Source organism: Schistocerca nitens, chromosome 11, assembly GCF_023898315.1.
Source record: "Schistocerca nitens isolate TAMUIC-IGC-003100 chromosome 11, iqSchNite1.1, whole genome shotgun sequence".
In the NCBI taxonomy this organism is placed as follows: domain Eukaryota; kingdom Metazoa; phylum Arthropoda; class Insecta; order Orthoptera; family Acrididae; genus Schistocerca; species Schistocerca nitens.
The window spans coordinates 180,873,288-180,899,119 of record NC_064624.1 but is presented as its reverse complement, the minus strand read 5'-3'; the positions used below and the strand labels follow the sequence as shown (position 1 = coordinate 180,899,119).

At 42.1% G+C, this 25,832-nt stretch overlaps 1 protein-coding gene across 1 annotated transcript in view; it reads right to left on the bottom strand.

The window, feature by feature from the left end:
* LOC126212758 (serine/arginine repetitive matrix protein 2-like) overlaps nt 1–25,832 on the bottom strand; it is a 629,880-nt gene that overhangs the window by 184,636 nt on the left and 419,412 nt on the right. The window contains exons 11-12 of the mRNA XM_049940165.1: nt 12,911–13,240; nt 5,680–6,145 (exon numbers count right to left, since the gene is read on the bottom strand). Of these exons, the coding sequence (XP_049796122.1) occupies nt 5,680–6,145; nt 12,911–13,240 (796 nt within the window). The remainder of the gene's footprint in view (nt 1–5,679; nt 6,146–12,910; nt 13,241–25,832) is intronic.

Here is a 25,832-nt window from a genome sequence, read left to right as displayed (position 1 = left end):
GAAATGAATTTAAACTGAACAAAAAGTATAAACTATACCATTTGATTCCAAACTATAGACAACTGAAGATGTCTAGCATGAAGAGACAAAATATGTTTGGTACACACAAATTAAACATTCATTTGCAAAAGAGAATTTTTCTTTATCTGTCCAATAAAGCATACGTTCTAAAAATGTTCACTGTCATCATTTGAATCTATGTGCAACATATTCAGAACTGTTTCTAATAATTTACATTCTGTAATCCATTATTGAGACATATTTTTATCTATCCTTTGGGGTGGCTGCACCTGAGACCCTTTAATTACAAGTCACTTCTGGTTCATTTTCTCAAACTGCTCAGTTTACGATAAACTACAGAGTGTATAATTTCAACACTAATGGTCTGGAACACTGTGTACAGCAACTGGACAAAAAATAAGGAAATGCTGTAAGGAATACACGGTTGATAATAAATGTAGACACTAGCCACGGCTGCAGATTGTGCTGTTGTATTTGACCACAAACAGCACCTGTGCAATCCCCTCAACGTCGCAAGTGTCAGTTATGATCAGAATAGTGTTCTATGTAGCTGTAAGTGCATTATGTCAGTACTAAATAACTTTAAACATGGGCAAATTGTTGGTGCTCAAATGGTGGATACTTACACTACGTGATCAAAACTAACCGGACACCTGGCTGAAAATGATTTACAAGTTCGTGGCGCCCTCCATCGGTAATGCTGGAATTCAGTATGGTGCTGGTCCACACTTAGACCTGATGACAGCTTCCACTCTCGCAGGCATACGTTCAGTCAGGTGCTGGAAGGTTTCTTTGGTAATAGCAACCCATTCTTCACGGAGTGCTGCACTGAGGAGAGGTATCGATGTCGGTCGGTGAGGTCTGGCACGAAGTTGGCATTCCAAACATTCCAAAGGTGTTCTAAAGGATTCAGGTCAGTCCATTACAGGAATGTTATTGTCATGTAACCACTGCACCACACGTCGTGCATTATGAACAGGTGCTCGATCGCGTTGAAAGATGCATTCACCATCCCCAAATTGCTCTTCAACAGTGGGAAGCAAGGTGCTTAAAACATCAATGTAGGCCTGTGCTGTGATAGTGCCACACAAAACAACAAGGGGTGCAAGCCCAACCTGTGAAACACTTGACCATACCATAACACCACCACCTCCAAATTTTACTATTGGCACTAAACACACTGGCAGATGACATTCAACAGGCATTTCCCATACCCACACCCTGCCATCAGATCGCCACATTGTGTACCGTGATTCATCACTTCAAATAACGTTTTTCCACCATTCAATTGTCCAATGTTTACACTCCTAACAGAAAGTGAGGCCCCGTTTGGCATTTACCAGCGTGATGTGTGGCTTATGAGCAGCCGCTCGACCATGAAATCCAAGTTTTCTCACCTCCTGCCTAACTGTCATAGTACTTGCAGTGGATCCTGATGCAGTTTGGAATTCCTGTGTGATGGTCTGGATAGATGTCTGCCTATTACACATTACGACCCTCTTCAACTGTCGGCGGTCTCTATCAGTCAGCAGACGAGGTCGGCCAGTACGCTTTTGTGCCGTACATGTCCCTTTATGTTTCCACTTCACTATCACATCGGAAACAGCGGACCTAGGGATGTTTAGGAGTGTGGAAATCTCGTGTAGAAATGTATGACACAAGTGACACCCAATCACATGACCACGTTCGAAGTCTGCAAGTTCAGCAGAGTGCCCCATTCTGCTATCACACGATGTCTAATGACTACTGAGATCGTTGATATAGAGTACCTGGCAGTAGGTGGTAACACAATGCACCTAATATGAAAAACGTACGTTTTGGGGGTGTCCAGATACTTTTGATCACATGGTGTACATAACCAAGAGGGTTGAAGTATTTGATGTTTCAAGGGGAATTGTATTGAAGATGTATACCACATACAGAGAAAGCAAAAAAACAGTACTGACTAAGAAAGTCATAATGCAAATGAAAGAGTTTGTTGAGTAATCCTGAGAGACGGTCATTGAAGAGGACAGTAGCAAAAAATAAGGGAATGACAGGTGCAAAAGTCACTGTATAACTGACTGTCGTACTCGTGAAAATTGTCAGCACCGAAACAACACAATGCAAACTCCAAAAGCAGGGAATTACAGGTCTAGGTGGAATTCCAGAACACCACTCAGTGATGCAAATTCCTGATGTGATACTGAAGCCATAAAACCTGGTCTATGGAGCAATGCAGGACGTCATTTACTTGGATGAGTCTTGCTGAACACTGTTTTCAACATCTAGCCAAGGTTACATCCCGAGAACAAAACATAGTGAGTGTTCGGTGATGATTTAAGCAGCCATATAGTGATATCACTTCCCCCCCCCCCCCCCCACCATCTGTCTTCTGACCGGTTTGATGCAGCCTGCCACGAATTCCTCTTCTAAGCCGACCTCTTCATCTCAGAGTAGCACTCGCAACCTACGTCCTCTATTATTATCTGAATGTATTCCAATATGATAGGACATCTGTTAAGACATGAGGGAATGGCTTCCATGTTACTAAAGTGCGCGTCATTTATGACGGTGGCCGAGTTTAGGTTTCTTCTGTGCATCTGACGTTACAGAACACAGTCAGCCAATGAACAGAGAACGACGTTGCCAGAGCTCGACTGCAGTGCAGAGCACGGACGAGTGTCTTCAGTTTTAGAAATGTTCAGTCATAAATAAAGTGATTGAACGAAAGCAGTGTCTTGATAGCAGACTTTCTTTTATAGAAAGTTTGGAAAAAGCATTCCTTATACCAATCGCTTCATATTCTATTAATTAATTAAACCAAACAAGCAATAGCAAGGGATGGTATTTGTATCATTCTCACTAAGCGCTTTTTCGCAATAAGGAACAGCGGTAATTGTTTATTTCCTATTGTACTTCGACGAAACGTGAATAATTCATAGTCATACCAACAGTGTTTGTTGGTAGTTTGCGTGCTATTTTAAAGTCCTCCAGTAGACCTATTCGATGATGAGCTGCGTTAGCATAATGGTTAAAGCATGTGACTGCTAAATGAGAGGTTCTGAGTTCAAACCTTGTTCAGTGCTTATTTTCTGTATTTATAAACAATATCAAAGTGCGTTACTTCATGAATTTTATTCATCTGAATGAAATTTTTTGAAATTTCGTGGCAACTAAAATCGACCATACGGAAAGTATACGCTGTGGACTTTTACCTCCACACACTCTTCAAAATTTTGGGCAATGGTTTACTACATTTAATACTGCATAATAACTGTGTTGAACTTCGAAACAAAATTAAGTAATTTATGGGGGGGAGGTATCAGTCAAGAAGATGTGTAAAAATCAAATTTTTCGGCCAAATAGTTTTTTGTGAAAACAAATGATAAAGTGTGTCAAATCAGTCGGAACACCGTGTGTCAGCACAGGCGAGCAGTGCAGTGATGACAAAATCGCGCACAGCGCGGAATGCGGGGAGCACGTCTCTGTAGCAGCGAGAGGGTTAATGCGGCCGTGGTGGCTTTACTTCACAAAACTGCGCTCTCCCCCCTAAACGTAAGTTTGTGAACTATACTATGGCGCTGCTTCTCTTGGCATGTACAACTGGCAACGCAGCAATCTCCCGCGTATGGGCGGGCATGCGCGAACCGCCAAGATAAAAGTATTGAACTATAGAGGGAGAAGGCAAAAACTGTAGAGGAAGGCTGAGATTGGAATACATCCAGCACATAATAGAGGACGTCGGTTGCAAGTGCTGCTTTAAGATGATGAGGTTGGCACAGGAGAGGAATTCGTAGCGGGCCACATCAAACCAGTCAGGAGACTGATGAACCCCCCCCCCCCCCCAAAAAAAAAAAAAAAAAAAAAAAAATTTTTACTGCCAAGCATCGTGTGACTTGGCTGATGTGGTCAATCCCCTTTGTTCTCCAATGGTGATGTTGTATTCCAAGATGACAGGACCCCTGCTAACATAGGCCAGAGCTATTTAGTGAGCAATTGTTACATTTCCCTGGCCACAACAGTCACCAGATATCAATATTATTGAGCCTTTGTGGTATACTTTGGAGATAAGTGTGTGTGGCTCCTATACCTCCTCCATCGTCAACTGAGTTTGCCACTACTTTGCAGGAAGATGAAATATTACTGTATCTCATTGGTACCTATCCGAACCCCTCGGAGAGCATTAAAGATAAACACCAGTCCTAATTGTGTATTTTGAATATGCCAAAAGCATTTAACATTGTTCTTATGTGAGAAACACAATATAAATGTGAAATTAATACTGTAACTAATCGAAAGAAATAGAGCACGTGGTCAGGATGTACCAGTCAACCTATCGTTATAAAATTACTACCGCAAATTAAATAGAACACATAAATAAAGCACTTTAATTGGATCTCAAATATATGTTAGCACTAAAATTCAGGCACTAGTTGATTTGTTATAAACAAATTTAGAAATGTAATTGTTACCTGTAACATAATTGGTCAGAAAATGTTATATAAACTCGTAACTAAGTTGAAAATAGGTTCACCTTGTTCAGCACTGAGATTGTAAAATTTTAGCAAAGTGTATCTCATATTCTTTTTAACTCTTAATTGTGATTTTACATAAAATTGTAATTTTCATTGTATGTAATTGTTAACAACAGTATAAATAGAGGTCATGCAGGCGCCTTGGGGCATTCGTTTTTTGGCTAGGGTTGCGAGCATTTGTATTGTAAGCTGACTCGTTTGTTGATTTTTGTGGCGTGAACTCTGTGTCGTTTGATGTCAACTCTGAGTACATGTGATGTAACCGGTACAGTTCACAAGGCTCGGACACCAGAGTCCTGGAAATATATTGGTGTTAAAACTGCACTGTACTTTGGAATTTATTTGGGAGTCTTCCGCAATCCTTTTCATAGGCTGCACAGCGACGAGACAAAAATCCAGGAATTTTACAAAACCCTGAGAACTAAACAACTCTCAATGTTGTAGAATTGACGTGAAAACAACAGCGCACAGACTGGGCATTTCAGTCAAAACATTTGCAACATGGAGGAGAAAATATAAACATCTCAAAGAATAATATACAATTAACTCGGAAACCGTACAGAGCCTGTTGGTTGGTTGGTTGGTTTGGGGAAGGAGACCAGACAGCGTGGTCATCGGTCTCATCGGATTAGGGAAGGAAGTCGGCCGTGCCCTTTCAGAGGAACCGTCCCGGCATTTGCCTGTAGTGATTTAGGGAAATCACAGAAAACCTAAATCAGGATGGCCGGACGCGGGATTGGACCGTCGTCCTCCTGAATGCGAGTCCAGTGTCTAACCACTGCGCCACCTCGCTCAGTACAGAGCCTGTATTCATCAATTTTAAGATGACTGGAAGCTGTTTTGAATGCCAACTGTTTTTCTACACCGAACGAGGCATCGAAATGTGTTGCATTTTTGGTGTTTCCACATTTTTGTCCACTCCCTGTATGCACTGTGCCGTTTGACAAATGTTGAGAACTGTAGAACTAAAGAATGGGAAGTGGAAGGAACTACTGTAAAACTATTTCCAGAACGTACCGGCCTCGGGCGAAGCAGCAAGTGCAGTGCCTGCTGCATTTGGACCTGGTACAGAAACACATCCTCAGAGAAAAGTATCCTCAGGGGTGCAAAAGTGAATTGTGGGAACCGGCTGGCGACTTACCTAGAGGTGCGGTCCTCACTGAGGCTCCTGCGGTTGCGAGGACTGTTGCCCGTGGCCGACGCGAACAGGCTGGCCGCCGGGGACAGGAACCTCCGCAGTCCCGAGCTCTTTGTCTTCTGCTGCTGCTGCTGCTGTTGTTGTTGCTGCTGCTGTTGCTGCTGCTGCCGCAGCTGCTGTTGTTGCTGCTGCTGCTGCTGCTGCTGACGATGCTGCTGCATTGGCGACGCACGCAGCTTCGGCACGGCCTGTTGCGGACGGGCGCCTGCCGGCGGTTGCGGCGACATCGCGGTCCGACGCACGACCGGTGAGATGGGCTTCGGCTTGATGGCGTCCCGGTCCGGAGAACTCGTCAGCTGCTTCGGAGGTGACGGCGTAGAGGCCGACAGCTCGGCCTGCGCCGACGGCTGCCTCTTTGGCGGTGTCGACGGTTTCTCCACCAGCGCCGTTACCTTCACGGTCTGGTAGCCTGTTCGCACATCCACTTTCCGTCATTAGCTCATTCCTCACAAAGAATAATTAAGATTTTCATCACATTTCTGTCTCGAGTACCTACAGTGCTCCCCCACTCGATTACGTGTGTGTGCTTTTCATTACATTCAATTGTAATGGGAAATCTTTCATTGCTTTTTATTGTCATAAACTATAAAACTTAATTTTTCCAGAATAAAATTAGATCAAACAATGGAAAATCTGTGAGAAGACACTGGGTGGTAAACAGGCACATTTATTATTTTTTTTATTTGTTTATTGTTCCGTGGGACCAACATAAGGAGAAGTCTCCACGGTCATCGAACAAATCGATACGTGAAATTATAACACGGTAGTAGAAACAGATAAAATTAAATATGAAAACATATTCAGGTGACAAGTCGTAAGTTTAAATAAAGAAAATCGACAATGTAACACTGGAATTTGCTTAATTTTTCAGCTCTTCCGAGAGCTCCTCGACAGAATAGAAGGAGTGAGCCACCAGGAAACTCTTCAGTTTAGACTTAAAAGAGTTTGGGCTACTGCTAAGATTTTTGAGTTCTTGTGGTAGCTTACTGAAAATGGATGCAGCAGAATACTGCGCTCCTTTCTGCACAAGAGTCAAGGAAGTGCATTCCACATGCAGATTTTATTTCTGCCTAGTATTAACTGAGTGAAAGCTGCTAACTCTCGGGAATAAGCTAATATTGCTAACAACAAACTACATTAAAGAAAATACATACTGTGAGGGCAATGTCAGAATTCCCAGACTATTGAACAGGGGTCGACAAGAGGTTCACGAACTTACACCACATATAGCTCGAACAGCCCGTGTTTGAGCCAAAAATACCCTTTTTGAAACAGAAGAATTACCCCAAAAAATAATACTGTACAACATAAGCGTATGCAAATATGCGAAGTAGACTACTTTTTGTGTTGAACTGTCACTTATTTCAGATACTGTTCTAATGGTAAATAAAGCAGTATTTAGTTTCTGAACAAGATCCTGAACATGGGCTTTCCACAACATCTTACTATCTATCCGAACGCCTAGGAACTTGAACTGTTCCGTCTCGCTTATAACATGCCCATTCTTGTTGAATTGTGAGTTAGAAACTGTAAAAACTGAGTCTTACTGTGATTTAGCATCAAATTATTTTCCACAAGCCACGAACTTATTTCACGAACTACATTATTTGATACTGTTTCAATATTACACACAAGATCCTACACTACCGAGCTCATGTCATCAGCAAACAGAAATATTTTTGAATCACCTGTAATACTACAAGGCATATCATTTATATAAATAAGAAACAGCAGTGGCCCCAGCACCGACCCTTGGGGAACACCCCAGTTAACAGTGCCCCATTGGGACTGAACATCACTACCACTCTCAACATTGCAGAGAATTACCTTCTGCTTTCTGTTCTTAAAGTAAGAGGCAAACCAACTGTAAGCTACTCCCCTTACTCCATAATTGTCCAACTCCTGCAGTAATATTTTGTGGTCAACACACCACATGGTGTCCAGAAATGTTGTGACAAACTTCAAGGGGTTGTAGAGGGTGTCTTGACGAACAAATCAAGGATAGGATCCAGTGTCCAGAAACATCATCCGACAATGCTACAAAGCATCGAAATTATACAGGCACTGCTGTCTGCCACTACACTTCCCTCTGACAGACAAGCATTGGACAATGTAAGATGTAAACTGGAATTGTCAGAAGAGTGGAGATGAATTAAGCAGGAAGGTGAGCTGTCCAAACAAGTTTAGAATACCGGTAATCAAATGTAAGTCCATGTTCAGAAACGATTGCACTGTATTCAGAAATGTATTACGCTGTGCCACAGTTCAGCTCCACTGTTGATAAACTTTAATGTCAGAGCAGTAACGCAGGAGAAGAGCAAGGCATCCAGAGCAGGAATAATGATATTACACAGAATAGGGATCAGTGACAAAGACTGAAGTTGATGGTTAATGTAGACCTTCTGAATGAAACAAAGAGAAGGTTTGAAGAACTGATGAATGCAATGGACTGCATACTCACCATAAATTACAGCTTAAAAAATCATTAAAAACATTAAAGTGATAAGAAGTGGTTGAAGGTAGAATGTTGTATGCTGAACTACAAAACTGTGAAAGACACGGAGGTAGTCAGACTGGAAAAATTCTCTTATTGAGAGACCAATATTACACAGGATGGCTCAGACAAGAAATACACTGATGGAAAAAAATCACACCACCAAACAATAATTAATGCACACTAATGAAATTTCGAAAATACACTACTGGCCATTAAAATTGCTACACCAAGAGGAAATGCAGATGATAAATGGGTATTCATTGGACAAATATATTATACTAGAACTGACATGTGATTACATTTTCACACAATTTGGGTGCATAGATCCTGAGAAATCAGTACCCAGAACAACCACCTCTGGCCGTAATAAAGGCCTTGATACGCCTGGGCATTGAGTCAAACGGAGCCTGGATGGCGTGTACAGGTACAGTTGCCCATGCAGCTTCAACACAGTACCACACTTCATCAAGAGTAGTGACTGGCGTATTGTGACGAGCCAGTTGCTCGGCCACCATTGACCAGACGTTTTCAATTGGTGAGAGATCTGGAGAATGTGCTGGCCAGGGCAGCAGTCGAACATTTTCTGTAACCAGAAAGGCCCGTACAGGACCTGCAACATGCGGTCGTGCATTATCCTGCCGAAATGTAGGGTTTCGTAGGGATCGAATGAATGGTACAGCCACGGGTCGTAACACATCTGAAATGTAACGTCCACTGTTCAAAGTGCCGTCAATGCGAACAAGAGGTGACCGAGACATGTAACCAATGGCACCCCATACCATCACGCCAGGTGATAACGCCAGTATGGCGATGACAAACGCACGCTTCCAATGTGCGTTCACCGCGATGTCGCCAAACACGGATGCGACTACATGATGCTGTAAACAGAACGTGGATTCATCCGAAAAAATGACGTTTTGCCATTCGTGCACCCAGGTTCATCGTTGAGTACACCATTGCAGGTGCTCTAGTCTGTAATGAAGTGTCAAGGGTAACCGCAGCCACGGTCTCCGAGCTGATAGTCCGTGTTGCTGCAAACGTCGTCGAACTTTCGTGCAGATGGTTGTTGTCTTGCAAACGTCCCCATCTGTTGACTCAGGGATCGAGGCATGGCTGCACGATCCGTTACAGTCACGTGGATAAGATGCCTGTCATCTCGACTGCTAGTGATACGAGGCCATTGGGATCCAGCACGACGTTCCGTATTACCCTCCTGAACCCACCGATTCCATATTCTGCTAACAGTCATTGGCTCTCGACCAACACGAGCAGCAATGTCGCAATCCGATAAACCACAATTGTGATAGGCTACAATTCAAACTTTATCAAAGTCGGAAACGTTATGGTACGCATTTCTCCTCCTTACACGAGGCGTCACAACAATGTTTCACCAGGCAACGCTGGTCAACTGCTGTTTGTGTATGAGAAATCGGTTGGAAACTTTCCTCATGTCAGCATGTTGTAGGTGTCACCACTGGCACAATATCCGCAGTTGGTGTAGAAAGGCAAAGAAAGTCTTCCAATCATCTCTTTGACACAACAAAAACGTTGCCAATGTGTTGCAATATTATGAACTCTCTTATGTATTCAAAGCCAGTGTTTCTTCCAAAAGTTTTCAATCTCAAAGCCCTTTATAGCTGCATAGGTACATGTTGGATCAAAAAACTACTCCATAGTAAAAAAGGAAGCTTACTCCGAGTGACTCCTGTAATGCTTTTGGATGACTGTGGATGTCCAACAGGACTCCACAAATGTTTTATTAGTTCATTAGATCTAAAATATATTGATGTTTGTCATTATCAACTGAGCTGTAAATCCCTTGTCTCATTTTGTAGAATTACAAACGTGAATAAATTGTGTAATTATGTCAATGGGACTTCCATATCTGATAGTGTTAGGAATCTTGCTACACCGGAGGAACATGCTGCCAATTAAGAGTGTCTGTTGGCTTCATTCTCACCCTCAGATACTTACACAATTACTTCCACATGTACTCCAAAACACAGTGTGGTGAGATATTAGTTTTGCTGACAGATGGTTTATAACACTGTTTTTGAGTTGAGTGGTTTATATTCTAAGCACATTTTTGTGCAATTCTAAATGTTTGATGTCACGCATAGGAATGTGAAGATATCACAGAACATACACAAGTGGAGAATGTGACCACAGCTAATCGTAATAGCAATTGCTTACAAAGAAAACGTTATGTAAATTGAAGTTGGAGGAGGGAGAAAGGAAAGGAGGCAAAATGAACTCACGATGCCAGCTGCGTTGGGATTTTATGCAGAATCAGTGGCGAAGAATGAAAATGTGTGCCACATAGGGGTTTGAACCCAGAGTCACCTGCATACCACGCAGTTGCATTAACCACTGGGCCACGGTACTTACCACAGCTGCACAGACTGTCTCCGTACACCCCTCAGCTGACCCACATTCGCACACGGCACTACCTATCGGCAGTTTCCATCCGAGTCCTGTCTGCTCACTACTTTAAGATTCCAGCAGAAGGTTGAATGTGATGGTGCATTTCCACTGAAGGTGGTGGTTTCAACAGACCACTGAGGGGACTCAATTGTATGAATTTGTGGTATCTGTCCTTTCAGATGTGTCCGAAAGAACAAGTACGACAAGGAATCCACAGCTGTGAAACATATTGTGTACACTGAACAGAAGGAAAGAAAAGAAAAGGAAAGGAAAGGAAAGGGGAAAGGGAAAAGGGGAAGGGAAAGGGAAACAGAAACAGAAAGGGAAACAGAAACAGAAAGGGAAACGGAAAGGAAAGGGAAAAACAAAGAAAAGGAAAGGAATGGAAAGGAAAAGGGAAAAGGTAAAAGGTAAAAGAGAAAGGGAAAAGGGAAAAGGAAAGTAAAGAGAAACAGAAACAGAAAGGGAAAGGGAAATAGAAACACAAACGGAAACGGAAAGGAAAGGGAAAAGGAAAGGGGAAAAGGGAAATGGAAAGGGAAAGGAAAAGGGAAAAGGAAAAGAAAGGGAAACAAAAACGGAAAGGAAAGGGAAAATGAAAGGGGAAAGGAAAGGAACTATTGATGACAGCTGCATCAGGACTTTATGTGGAATGAGTGGTGATAAGTGAAAATGTGTACTGGATCAGGATTCGTACCAGGGATCTCTCACTTACAGAGCAGTTGTGTTATCCACTGTGCCACCCAGACACAGTGTTTATCACAATTACACAGACTATCTCAGCACACCCCTCAGCCGACCCACATTCCCACCTAGTGGCACCTATACGTAGTCCTCGTGCGTGCCCTCCACACTCACTTTACCACGCTTTCATATAGAGAGAATATTATTACGAGGGTCACTCCACTATTTTTGTAAAAATACACTTTTCATTCTCCATGTGTGAAAGTTTTACAGTGTGTAGATACATCCTTCCCGCTTGTTTTCAAACTTAGTTCAGCCTGTTCCCGTGAGTGGCGCCATCACAGCATGTCTTCAAGACGGCTGCTACACTTGACGTTTGTCAGAAGCAACGTGCTGTCGTAGAATTCCTGTGCTGTGAAAATGAGACAGTGGGAAACATCCACAAGAGGTTGAAAAAGGTGTACGGAGATGCTGCTGTCGATCGCAGTACAGTTAGGCGGTGGGCAAGCAGGTTACGTGATGGAAGCGGGCACGGCAATATTGAGGATTGTCCTCGCAGCGGCAGGCCTCGTACTGCACACACTCCAGACAATGTGCTGAGAGTTAACAAATTGGTGACTGCTGACACACGCATCACAATGAACGAATTGTCACGTAATGTTGGGATAGGGGAAGGAAGTGTTTGCAGAATACTGAAAGTGTTGGCGTTTGTGCCAGGTGGGTTCCCAGGGTGTTGACAGTGGCTCACAAAGGAACAAGAAAAACGGTATGCAGCGAACTTTTGGAACAGTATGAGAATGGTGGAGATGAATTTCTTGGAAGAATTGTGACAGGTGATGAAAGATGGCTCCATCATTTTTCACCAGAGGCAAAGAGGCAATCAGTGGAGTTGCATCGTGCACATTCACCCAAGAAAAAGAAATTGAAAACCACAACACCTACTGCTGGAAAAGTTACGGCTACAGTGTTTCTCGATTCTGAAGGACTCTCGCTTGTGGACATCGTGCCGAGTGGAACCACCGTAAATTTTGATGCATATGTGACGACACTGAAGAAACTTTTAGCTCGACTGAGTCGTGTTCGACCACATCGGCAAAAGCAGGATGTTTTGCTGTTGCACGACAATGCACGGCCACATGTCAGTCAAAAAACCGTGGAAGCGATCACAAAATTCAGATGGACAACACTCAAACACCCACCTTACAGTCCTGACCTGGCTCCGTGTGACTATCATCTCTTTGGAAAACTGAAAGACTCTCTTCGTGGAACAAGGTTTGAAGATGATGACTCCCTTGTGCACACTGCCAAACAGGGCTGCAACAGGTCGGTCCAGAATTTTACCGCGCAGGTTTACAGGCGCCGGTTCCAAGATGGCGTAAGGCAGTTGAGAGGGATGGAAATTATGTGGAGAAATGAAAATATTAATCCTAAATGATGTATCTCTACGCTTCAAAACTTTCAAACATGTAGAATAAAAGATGGATTTTAAAAAAAAATACTGTGCATTTCTTTTGGAGTGACCCTCGTATACGAGGCTTCAGTGGACAGTGGGAGAGTGTTGGGGCTCACCTCGCGGAGCGGTCGTCGACCTCTCCGGAGGGGGCGGCGACCGGACCCTCTGCGGTGGTGAGGCGACCCTCTGCACGGGTGAGACAGCCCTCTGCAGCGACGCGGTGTCCTTCACGGGAACAGGCGGCCGGGGTGTCGCCGCGTCACCCGCTCCCGCTGCGCGGCCTCCCGCCTCGGGGTCGGCGGCCTGCCGGCGCTGCTGCATCGCCGCCACAGTGCGCAGCTCCTCCTCGAACTTCTGGCGCAGGCGCGCCGTCTCTGCGCCGTCGCTGCTGGTCGTGCTGCCGCTGTCCTCCTCCAGCGACGCCTGCCTCCGCAGCGGGATGCCCCCTGCGTGACAGGACAGTTGCCGCTGTTTACAATAGCACCTACCCACCACCACACAACTCTGTTAATATAGTGCAATTGTTTTGTACTTAACAACACTGGTACTGTTCTAATCTACTGTGGCGATTTTTTTTATTTTATTGTTTATTTTTTATTTTTTTCACAATTGCATTGTACTGCTTTCAGTAGTTGATGTCTGGTGTACCATATCAGATCAAGATTCCTACAATATACTGTTTGATTCATTCTCCAATAGCGATGCACCTGATACGCGATCGCGTACAATTGTAGATATACAGTTTACATCTGTTTCTTTTCTGTTTGATGTTGTATGACACGAATAATGCCATTAAATCATTAGTTAAACGCACTAACAGAAACAAATTGCTAAAGCAAAAAAATAATTAACACTTCGGGGTCCGAGCCATTGTGCGCGGGTGTCTACCATAAACACTGGCTGATTTTAACGTATTTTAAACTACTACAGCTCATGAAAGGTTTCAGTTATAGCAATAAAATTACTCTTATTGAAAAACACTAGACTTTCTTGTTTAAAACCATATATAATACCTTTCTCTTGAATTAATACATACTTTTGACAAGTGTTATTATTGTAACTTTGTTTTTGAAAAAAGGAAAAATTGGTCAAAGGTGTATTCACTGTATTTTCTAGAAGGAATTTTTTTTATTTTACACAGAAATTGTAATTATGATGGATACAGTATGTCTTATTTACAGTAACCTCCTGTAACTATTTTAGGATGCAATTTTGCTCTTTGTGTGGTCATGTCGACGCTACTGAGACTGCACGGGAAAAAAAATCGCCGCTCACAAAACCCGACAAATAAAAAGGGAAGCACACCCTTCCACAGCATGCCCGCACCATCCAGTGACCAATACTCAAACTACAGTCCATGTACCGCCTCCCAGACAAGCGGGAGCCGTAAGAACACACAAAGGAAGGAAGGGGAACAACAAGAACGCGTCCCCGTAAGGTTACGGCAGCCGCACTTTTGAGCAGGCCGCACACGCCCGTAGTTTTACGGGCGTCGGCGCCTAAGTGTTAGTGTCCAGCTATGAAATTTTATGGGCAATGGCCTTGCCGCAGTGGCTACAATGGTTCCCGTCAGATCACCGAAATTAAGCGCTGTCGGGTGTGGACAGTACTTGGATCAGTGACCCTCCAGGCTGCCGTGCACTGTTGCCATTTTTTGGGGTGCAGTCCACCTCACGATGCCAACTGAGGAGCTACTCGACCGATTAGTAGCGGCTCCCATCAACGAAAACCGTCGTAACAGCCAGGAGAGCGGTGTGCCGACCACACGCCACTCCCATCCGCATCCTCAGCTGAGGACGACACTGCGGCCGGACGGTACTGAAGGGCCTCTCGTGGCCGAAAAACGACGTGAGAGAGTGATGAAATTTTGGGAATACATTTGTCAAAATGGTTCAAATGGCTCTGAGCACTATGGGACTTAACATCTATGGTCATCAGTCCCCTAGAACTTAGAACTACTTAAACCTAACTAACTTAAGGACAGCACACAACACCCAGCCATCACGAGGCAGAGAAAATCCCTGACCCCGCCGGGAATCGAACCCGGGAACCCGGGCGTGGGAAGCGAGAACGCTACCGCACGACCACGAGATGCGGGCAATACATTTGTCAAGGTAACATATATAAGTGATAAACAATGCAAGAGCCGGCCGCTGTGGCCGAGCGGTTCTAGGTGCTTCAGTCTGGAACCGCGCGACCGCTACAGTCACAGGTTCGAATCCTGCCTCGGGCGTGGATGTGTGTGATGTCCTTAGGTTAGTTAGGTTTAAGTAGTTCTAAGCTCTAGGGGACTGATGACCTCAGAAGTTAAGTCCCATAGTGCTTAGAGCCATTTGAACAATGTAAGATCACAGATTAATCTAAGTTCGAGACAAGCCATTGCAAATCTGAAATTCTGGTACATTAATAATGAAAAAGTCACACAAAGAAATATGCATAATGTATAAGTACAATATCCAAATTAAGAAACACAGTCCCGGGCAGTTTCTGTAGCCTGGGCACAGCCTCGTGTGACTACAAAACAATTTTGTAAACATCTCTACGACTGTGTTCTATCGATGGTTGTCATTTTTGCTTACAGTCATTTGTACTTTGCAATAGGAAACTGCCAAAAGTGCTGCCAGGTGTCAGACTCAACTGTGGGAGTGTCTTAATACTAAAGAATAAATCGATTAAAACTTCACGCATCATGCAGCAGTTTTTCACATATCTCAAGGTTTACAATGTCGTATCTCTTGAACTCTGTGTCACACAGTGCTATATTTGTGTAGGTACATTCAGCAGCATATGTGGATACTGTTTGCAAAATTTGTTGTGAACAGAGTTATCAGAAGTGAGTAATAAATATTAACATCATCCATGATGCAGTAGTTTTTCACACTTCAGTGTTTATGATGTTCTGATCTGTGCATCACATGATGATATAATTTTGTAGGTTCACTCAGTGCCATAGCAGGACATCGTTTGCAAAATGTGTTCCAAATGGAGTTATTAGAAAGAAACTAATAAATTAAATTCCATGAATAATATGGCACCTCTTAGTGCATCTCAGCATTTATGATATCATATCCACTGAAGTACAATATGTAGGTGGGTCTTACCTTCACAGCAATTGTTACTCTGAAGTAAGGGATGTGTGTACCAATCAGAGGAGGAGATAAAATTATCAGCACAATTTTACATGCTACTGAGGATGGTGGGACAACAAATCTTAAAAATGTAAAACTGTGCAGGCCAGCAAACATTAATACGTAGTACCGTATCACTATATTGTCAATGTGTCATAATTGGAATCAATCAGTTCATTCAAAAACCTACGTGTAACAATTTGTGTGGGTATGGAACGACAATGACACTGTAATTCTGTAAGAGATGTTGAAGGATTTGGAAGAGCATTTAACAGAATGGGTAGTGACTTGAATAAGATGAACATCAACAGAAGTAAAACTAAGGTAATGCAATGTAGTCAAATTAAATCAGATGATGCAGAGGGAAATCGATTAGGAAATGAGATGCTAAAAGTAGAAGATGAGTTCTGCTATTTGGGCAGAAAAATGTAGTGATTGCTGATGTAGGGAGGGGATAAAATGTAGTAGACTAGTAACTGGAAATGAGGTTTTTTTTAACATCTAATCTGCATTTATGAGTCAGGAAGTCTTTCCTGAAGGTATTTGTTGATAGTGTAGCCTTGTATGGAAATGAAACATAGATGATGAACAGTTCAGACAAGAAAAAAATTGAAGCTTTTCAGTTGTGATCCTATAGAAGAATGCTGAAGATTAGATGGGTAGATCAAACAACAAATGAGGAGGTATTGAACTGAATTGGGAAAAGTAAAAGTTCGTGGCACAACTTGACTAAAGGAAGGGACCGGTTGCAGGGCACATTCTGAGACATCAAGGGATCACAGTTTAGTATTGGAGGGATGTGTGGTGGGTAAAAATTGTAGAGGCAGAAGAAGAGATGAATACAGTAAGCAGATTGACAAATACAATAAGCAGATTCAGGGGGATGTAAGTTGCAGCAGTTATTTGGAGAGGATGAGGCTTTCACAGGATGATAGAATGGTATGGAGAATTGTATCAAACCAGTCTCCGGATTTAAGACAACAACAACAACAACACAAACGGAATGGAATGATCACATAGGCTCAGTTAAAGATAAGGCAGGTGACAGACTTCGGTTTGTTGGTGAAATACTGGGGAAATTCAGTAGATGTAGATGAAACTAGAATAACTAATAGCAATTGAGATTGCAATTTTTATTTGTCTGACAAAATCTAGTCCGATCGTTGGTATTTCATACAGTGGTTAATTACGCACAGTCCAGGATGTTGGGAGGACATTGTGGATGTCAGTAGGAGAATGCTTTATTCACATTGAGAAAAGTTATGAATCGAGTAACAATTCTTTACAAAAGTGTGTACTGCTTTTTCTCATTAGGAAGTAAATAAAACTGTGCATTAGTTAATAATTACTTTGCACATGTACACTGTGAAGGAGACAGCGATGTAGGTAAACGCTGTCACGATCCCAGCTAACTCATTTTAGAGAAACATTGTCTGCTGATCAACTTGGCACTTTGGAAAAGAGTAACTCATTTTTATATCATTCCCCATGATGATATTACCTTCCCCCCCCCCCCCCCCCCACCACCCCCACCTTTATCTCTTTGCACCAGTAGCACATATATGATAGTTGTGTGAAATAACTAATGTATTACTCGAACAGTATTTCGCTAAATTTCATTACTCACTGCATAATATATAATTGCTGAGGACAATGATATGTTTAGCTCTTACAGGAACATTTTTTTTTAACGTTCACGATTTACTGTGCCCACAAATTATGAAAATGTCAAAATTCAATGATGCTGGAAACCTTTTGTTTCTGGATCAAAGTACCTTATTTGGAAGCTCCTGTTCTTCTGTTTCAAGCAAAGATTTTACTTTTCCTGAAAGCTTTATATTTCAAAAGTTATCCATATTTAAAATTTTTGTATTCCAGAATATTACAGTCATAAAATGATATTATTTCCAAAATTCAGTGCCATAGTTTTGTATTCCCAATTTTTCCATTTCCAAAAATATATGCTTCCACATAAATAACTTATTAGTTTATCAATTTCTAGCTGTTAGTTTGTAATTCTTTCAGTTACAAAATTTCACTTTCTTGAAAACTACTAGTGAACCTTATGAATCTGATTTTATATTAAAACTTGCCTACCATAAAATAACACTTGGCCATTTTCTATTTACACTGCTTTTTGTTAAAAAAACTTATTTGCCTGCCTTCAGTATCGTGGTACATTTAATTTTTGTGTTTTTTATGTTAATATCCAAAATGCTATAGCTTAATATTTTACAGATTTGCAATTTCTGCAATATGTGCATCTATACAAAGGTGACATTTGTGATCCATGGGTCAGTGGTGGACTAGCATTCAACAAGTTCAGATCCTATGTTATTCATTTTATTTGGTCAAGTCAGTGGCTAATGTCAACATCTAGTGATCCATCAGATATGTTGAAGTGTATAATTAAAGTGTACTGTTTCTAAGTCAGTCCACACCTGGTAACTGAAATGCTAACTTTTATACAGACAAGTAGTGTGTACAGTTATTATGTGACAGTCTGGTGGTGACATATATTTTGAGGATTATTGCCACTTGTGAAATTCTGAAACTTCTTCAAGGAGATGTAGCTGGTCATTGAATTAAACTATTTGTTAATAAATGCACAGAGGAATGGAAACCAAATTCTACAGTGTTGTGTACACCATTTAATAACAGTTCACCATCAGCAACAACCACAGGAAAAAGTTTTTAACAGTAGTTTGATGAGGCAGAAGCATATCAACAAGGCTGTAAGTTACAACTTGCTCACCTATCACCGGTTGCATTCACTAATGTGTTTTCCTCTACTCCAGTGGTACCACTGACACTTTGGTGCTAAATTTCTTGTGTCAGTTTCTCTGTACAGTTTATTTATCAGCACACACAAATGAATGTTTATTTAGGCCACTACTTGTTTTTATTCCTAACCTATTCCAAACAGCATAATGTGAAGAGAAACACAGTAATTCTGCATTTAGGTGGCAGCTGATCACAGAAAGAACACAAGAAATGCCCCGTCTCACAGTCCTACCCTCACCAGGTGTTCAAAGAAAAATGCCCGCCGCAAAAAGTCAACAAGGCACCGGCCACATTACTGAGTAGTTGAAGAGGTGTCTGGTAGATAAGATATCTCCACGAGATAACACACTGTGGGTGATAAATTGTGTCTGCCCAAATAACCACACCGCCTGTGCACTGTCTTGTTTACATTAATGATCTTCCACTTTTCCTCTCGTATGATCCCACTCTTTTCCCTTTTTGTACATTATACAGGCAACGAAATGCTTAAGGCCAGCATATCAACAGCTGGTTGAAGACATAAGAACTGCGATTATATATTGACAAAATGTTTTACATATAACTGAATTCTTATACTTTGACATCTATGTCTACACAAATACTTTGCAAAACACTGTTAAGTGCATGGAAGATGTTAAGTGCATGGAAGAGAGTACTTTTGTGTTACGGAACTCTGTCCTGTTTCAGTTGTATATGGACTGCAGTAGGAATGACTGCTTAAATGCCTCTCTGCTTGCTGTAATTGAGCTGATCTCGTCTTGGTGCTCCATATGGAGGTAATACATATGGCGCTGTAGTACAGTCCTAGATTCCTCACTAAATGTTGGTCCTCGAACCTGTGCATGCAGGCTTTCTTGGGATATTGTGTGTTTATCTTCAATCGCCTGCCAGTTCAGGTTTTTACAGATTTCCACAACAACCCCTCGCCCCATATGTCAACCAAAGAAACCCAACTGTTACCAATCATTCAATGAAGGCTTTCACGACCGAATGGCACTGTTGTTGATAATTCTTCCGGGTTATATGGCCGCGGTCCATGGAATTCTCCTATTCCTAACGTTTCGTCCAATACTACGTTGGACATCCTCAGAGGTATGGCTGGTCCTGCTGAGTCCTGCCGACTGACGAGTCGGAGAGCAGCCTAAATACCGAGGAAAGTGGGCGTGGTCTAGCTTGCATGTAGTAGCAGAGAGAAAACTAGTCAAGGATAAAATGTGACTATCGATAATAGTCCGTCATAGATAAAAACCACTTATCGATTCTGTAACGCCACTGTCCATATCTCGCTTAATTTCAAGGCCTATTCTTTTCTATTAAAACTATCTTCATGTTTATAAATTTCAATAGCCTCCCTATACAGTCGTGGATAATAGTTCGTGGTAGCACTTAAAACCGTAGTTTCAGAAAACTTAACTACATGGTCACCTGACTGAAATGCATGTTCCGCAATGGCCGATTTATCTATTTTTCCCAGTCGGCAAAGACTTTTATGCTCCTTTACCCTCGTATTCACACTTCTTTTCGTAGTACCAATATAGACCTTGCCACAAGTACACGGAATTTTATACACACAGCTAGATGATAATGGTGGCCTTCTATCTTTAACAGAACAAAGTACTTGTCCTATTTTTCTGGTAGGTTTGAATACCGGTTTCACTTTATGTTTCAGCAAAATATTGCCAATTCAATCTGTAACTTTACTAATAAAGGGTAAAGACACCGTGTTCTTCCATCCTTGTCCTTTGGCCTGCTGTAATTAGGTCTTAAAACACTATTAATTTCTTTGTTTGAGTACCCATTCTTTTCGAAGGCCTGTTTCAGATGATTCAGTTCCGTATCCAGATGTTCCGGCGTACAAATCCGTTTTGCCCTGTCCACTAAACTTTTGATTACACCTCTTTTATGTTGTGGGTGATGATTGGAGTTCTTATGTAAGTATCTATCAGTATGTGTGCTCTTCCGAAACACTTTATGTTTTACACTGCCATTGGTCTGTCTCATGACTAACACATCGAGAAACAAATAGCCTGGTCTTTTTCCACTTCTATGGTAAACTGAATTTTAGGGTTTATGCTATTCAGATAATCAAAAAATTTGCCTAAGGCTTTTTTACTGTGTGTCCAAACCACGAATGTGTCTACATAACAATAAGAATGAGTACTCAAACAAAGAGATTAATAGAGTTTTGAGACCTAATTACAGCAGGCCAAAGGACAAGGATGGTACACAGCAATGGAAGAACACGGTGTCTTTACCTTTTATTAGTAAGGTTACAGATCGAATCGGAAAAATTTTGCTGAAACATAAAGTGAAACCGGTATTCAAACCTACCAGAAAAATAGGACAAGTACTTTGTTCTGTTAAAGATAGAAGGCCACCATTATCATCTAGCTGTGTGTATAAAATTCCGTGTACTTGTGGCAAGGTCTATATTGGTACTACGAAAAGAAGTGTGAATACGAGGGTAAAGGAGCATAAAAGTCTTTGCCGGCTCGGAAAAATAGATAAATCGGCCATTGCGGAACATGCATTTCAGTCAGGTGACCATGTAGTTAAGTTTTCTGAAAGTACACTTTTAAGTGCTACCACGAAATATTATCCACAACTGTATAGGGAGGCTATTGAAATTTATAAACATGAAGATAGTTTTAATAGAAAAGAAGAGGACTTGAAATTAAGCAAGATATGGACAGTGGGGTTACAGAATCGATAAGTGATTTTTATCTATGGCGGACTATTATCGATAGCTACATTTTATCTTTGACTAGTTTTCTCTCTGCTACTATGTGCAAGCTAGACCACGCCCACTTTCCTCAGTATTTAGGCCGCTCTCCGACGCCCGAGTCGTCAGTCGGCAGGACTCGACAGGACCAGCCATACCTCTGAGGATGTCCAACGTAGTATTGGACGAAACGTTAGGAAGAGAAGAATTCCATGGACTACGGCCATATAACCCGGAAGAATTATCAACAAGAGTACCAACTGTTACCATTTGTGCTGCTCTTCTTTATACATGATGTCTCTGGAGGAGTGGTCAACATTCAGGAATATGCATAAAAGACCATTCAAAGCAAAAAGGAAACGTAAACACGGGCTCTAAAATGCATACCTTCAGAGCAATGAGCCCTTCTCCATCTTTCACACTGCGAAACAAATCTCTTCCACTGCAAGCTCTTTGCCTTCCGTATTTCGGTAGTAGGTAGTATGGACCAAAAGAGAAAAAAGAATGTCTAGTAAACATGGGCACTAAAATGCATACCTTAAGAGCTATAGCACTTGTTTAGTAGAAGAGATATTTTTTACAGTAGTGAGGAAGAAAGAAAGTTCATAGCTCTTAAGGGTATGCATTTTTGACCCCACTTTTTTGCTTCGACGAATTGCTCCTGCCATATCCCTGGATATTGACTGTTTCTCCAAGGACCCTTGTAAATGTTCAATATTACCTATTAGTGCTGTACGGTATGGGTCACACACACTCAAGCACTGTTATAGGGTAGTTCCCACAAGCGACTTGTAGGCTGAATGCATTTCCCCAGTATTCTACCAATAAACTGAATTCTGACACCTACTTTACCTACCACGGGGCCTATGTGATCGTTTCACTTCAAATCTGCACAAAGTGTTACGCCGAGCTACACTGGTGTCCAAAATTGAAGCAACGAACAGAAATTTTGTAAGGCTGCAGTTATTTTGCCATAAAAGAATATAAACATGTTATAGTAGAGTAGAAACAAAGTAAACAATACAGAACATAAACAACTGCAATATGCAGAACAGTAAACAAAAATGTTCTTGGTTTTTTTCCAACTTCACAGATTTTCACACACATTCTGACAACTGGTTAATGTGTTCAGTATGGGGTGTGACCGTCTACGGTAGCAATACTCGGCCTCACAAGAACGGGGCATGCTGTGAATGATGTCATCAGTCTCACATTGAGGCAATAATGCCCATTATTCCTGCAGACCTGCTCGCAAGTCTTGGAGAGTGGTTGGTGGATGCGACATGATGCAGTCCGTCTCCCTAGTGCATCCCAGGCATGCTCTATGGGATTCAAATTGGGAGAGCAAGCAAGCCACATGTAGTGGTTAATAAAAAAGAAAAAGCGAAGAAAATAAAAGAAAAGGAAAGGTTGAAAATGTGGGAAGAAATGGTGAATAAAAAGGGGGTTTTAAAATCGTTAATGACCGTGAAAAAGGGGAACAATGAAATGCAAATCGGACTTTGTATTACAGAAAAGTTATCGGACTTCATGATTCGGAAAAGCTATTGTTGGGGGTGGTCCTTGTGGCGTTTCTGAGCAAAAGTCAAACCAATTTCCACTACAAAAAGTATTTGAAAGAGAACAGAGAATAACAAAATGTGATTAACAGGGGGAAATGGCATAGATAAGAATTCATCCTTTACCATGTTAACATGTCTTCTCTCGTGCGGTGTCCAGTTCTTGTTCTCCAAAAATCTCCTGCTTCATTTCTGCGTGAAAAGTCTTAGCTGCTCCGAAATTTTGCAATAAATTTCATTGTCCAGGAATTACTAATGTATACAAAACTGTCTTGATATTAAATGCAATGTATTTTACGTTGCTGCTTCCATCCTCCAAATTTCATTCCACAATACGTCTGCACATCAATAAGGTTTTTTGTCTTAATCCGACCAAGACTAGCTAATAAGTAAGTTAAGCTTCCGCTCTCCAAGTGACAAAAAATGGATAGAAAAAAAAAGAATTACAATTTTAATACCTTCATTTTCTTACATATTTTCTCTACCGTCGAGTGCTCATATAGCTGCAACGGGATCTACATCTACATCTACATCTACATCTACATCTACATTTATACTCCGCAAGCCACCCAACGGTGTGTGGTGGAGGGCACTTTACATGCCACTGTCATTACCTCCCTTTCATGTTCCAGTCACGTATGGTTCGCGGGAAGAACGACTGTCTGAAAGCCTCCGTGCGCGCTCTAATCTCTCTAATTTTACATTCGTGATCTCCTCGGGAGGTATAAGTAGGGGGAAGCAATATATTCGATACCTCATCCAGAAACGCACCCTCTCGAAACCTGGCGAGCAAGCTACACCGCGATGCAGAGCGCCTCTCTTGGAGAGTCTGCCACTCGAGTTTGCTAAACATCTTCATAACGCTATCACGGTTACCAAATAACCCTGTGACGAAACGCGCTGCTCTTCTTTGGATCTTCTCTATCTCCTCCGTCAACCCGATCTGGTACGGATCCCACACTGATGAGCAATACTCGAGTATAGGTCGAACGAGTGTTTTGTAAGCCACCTCCTTTGTTGATGGACTACATTTTCTAAGCACTCTCCCAATGAATCTCAACCTGGTACCCGCCTTACCAACAATTAATTTTATATGATCATTCCACTTCAAATCGTTCTGCACGCATACTCCCAGTTATTTTACAGAAGTAACTGCTACCAGTGTTTGTTCCGCTATCATATAATCATACAATAAAGGATCCTTCTTTCTATGTATTCGCAATACATTACATTTGTCTGTGTTAAGGGACAGTTGCCACTCCCTGCACCAAGTGCCTATCCGCTGCAGATCTTCCTGCATTTCGCTACAATTTTCTAATGCTGCAACTTCTCTGTATACTACAGCATCATCCTCGAAAAACCGCACGGAACTTGCGACACTATCTACTAGGTCATTTATATATATTGTGAAAAGCAATGGTCCCATAACACTCCCCTGTGGCACGCCAGAGGTTACTTTAACGTCTGTAGACGTCTCTCCATTGAGAACAACATGCTGTGTTCTGTTTGCTAAGAACTCTTCAATCCAGCCACACAGCTGGTCTGATATTCCGTAGGCTCTTACTTTGTTTATCAGGCGACAGTGTGGAACTGTATCGAACGCCTTCCGGAAGTCAAGAAAAATAGTATCTACCTGGGAGCCTGTATCTAATATTTTCTGGGTCTCATGAACAAATAAAGCGAGTTGGGTCTCACACGATCGCTGTTTCCGGAATCCATGTTGATTCCTACATAGTAGATTCTGGGTTTCCAAAAACGACATGATACTCGAGCAAAAAACATGTTCTAAAATTCTACAACAGATCGACATCAGAGATATAGCTCTATTGTTTTGCGCATCTGCTCGACAACCCTTCTTGAAGACTGGGACTACCTGTGCTCTTTTCCAATCATTTGGAACCTTCCGTTCCTCTAGAGACTTGCGGTACATGGCTGTTAGAAGGGGGGCAAGTTCTTTCGCATACTCTGTGTAGAATCTAATTGGTATCCCGTCAGGTCCAGTGGACTTTCCTCTGTTGAGTGATTCCAGTTGCTTTTCTATTCCTTGGACACTTATTTCGATGTCAGCCATTTTTTCGTTTGTGCGAGGATTTAGAGAAGGAACTGCAGTGCGGTCTTCCTCTGTGAAACAGCTTTGGAAAAAGGTGTTTAGTATTTCAGCTTTACGCGTGTCATCCTCTGTTTCAATGCCATCGTCATCCCGGAGTTTCTGGATATGCTGTTTCGAGCCACTTACTGATTTAACGTAAGACCAGAACTTCCTAGGATTTTCTGTCAAGTCGGTACATAGAATTTTACTTTCGAATTCACTGAACGCTTCACGCATAGCCCTCCTTACGCTAACTTTGACATCGCTTAGCTTCTGTTTGTCTGAGAGGTCTTGGCTGCATTTAAACTTGCAGTGAAGCTCTCTTTGCTTTCGCAGTAGTTTCCTAACTATGTTGTACCACGGAGGGTTTTTCCCGTCCCTCACATGTCTGAGGGAACGAGTGTAGCGTGGCGAAATCCAAGGTCCCACTACACACACCATGTGTGCAGTATTTCCACTTGCAAGAAAACATCAACCACCTGTGCTCTATGAGGTCAAGCATTAACATCCTCAGTATGGAGTCTGGGCCCACGGCATCTCGCAACAAACCCGCGTGAAGTCCCAAGATCCCATCACGATATCTGACAGCAGATAAACCTTGCCAATCAGCAAGGTTTAACTGGTGTTAACTATTGCAGGTGTCATTCACGAAGAGCTGTCCGAGTGGTCAACGTAATCTTTGCCGACACCATTAGGCATCCTCCTCGATACATGTTTTTTTCCACAATGTTTGTGTCCCAAAATTGTGTTCCACAT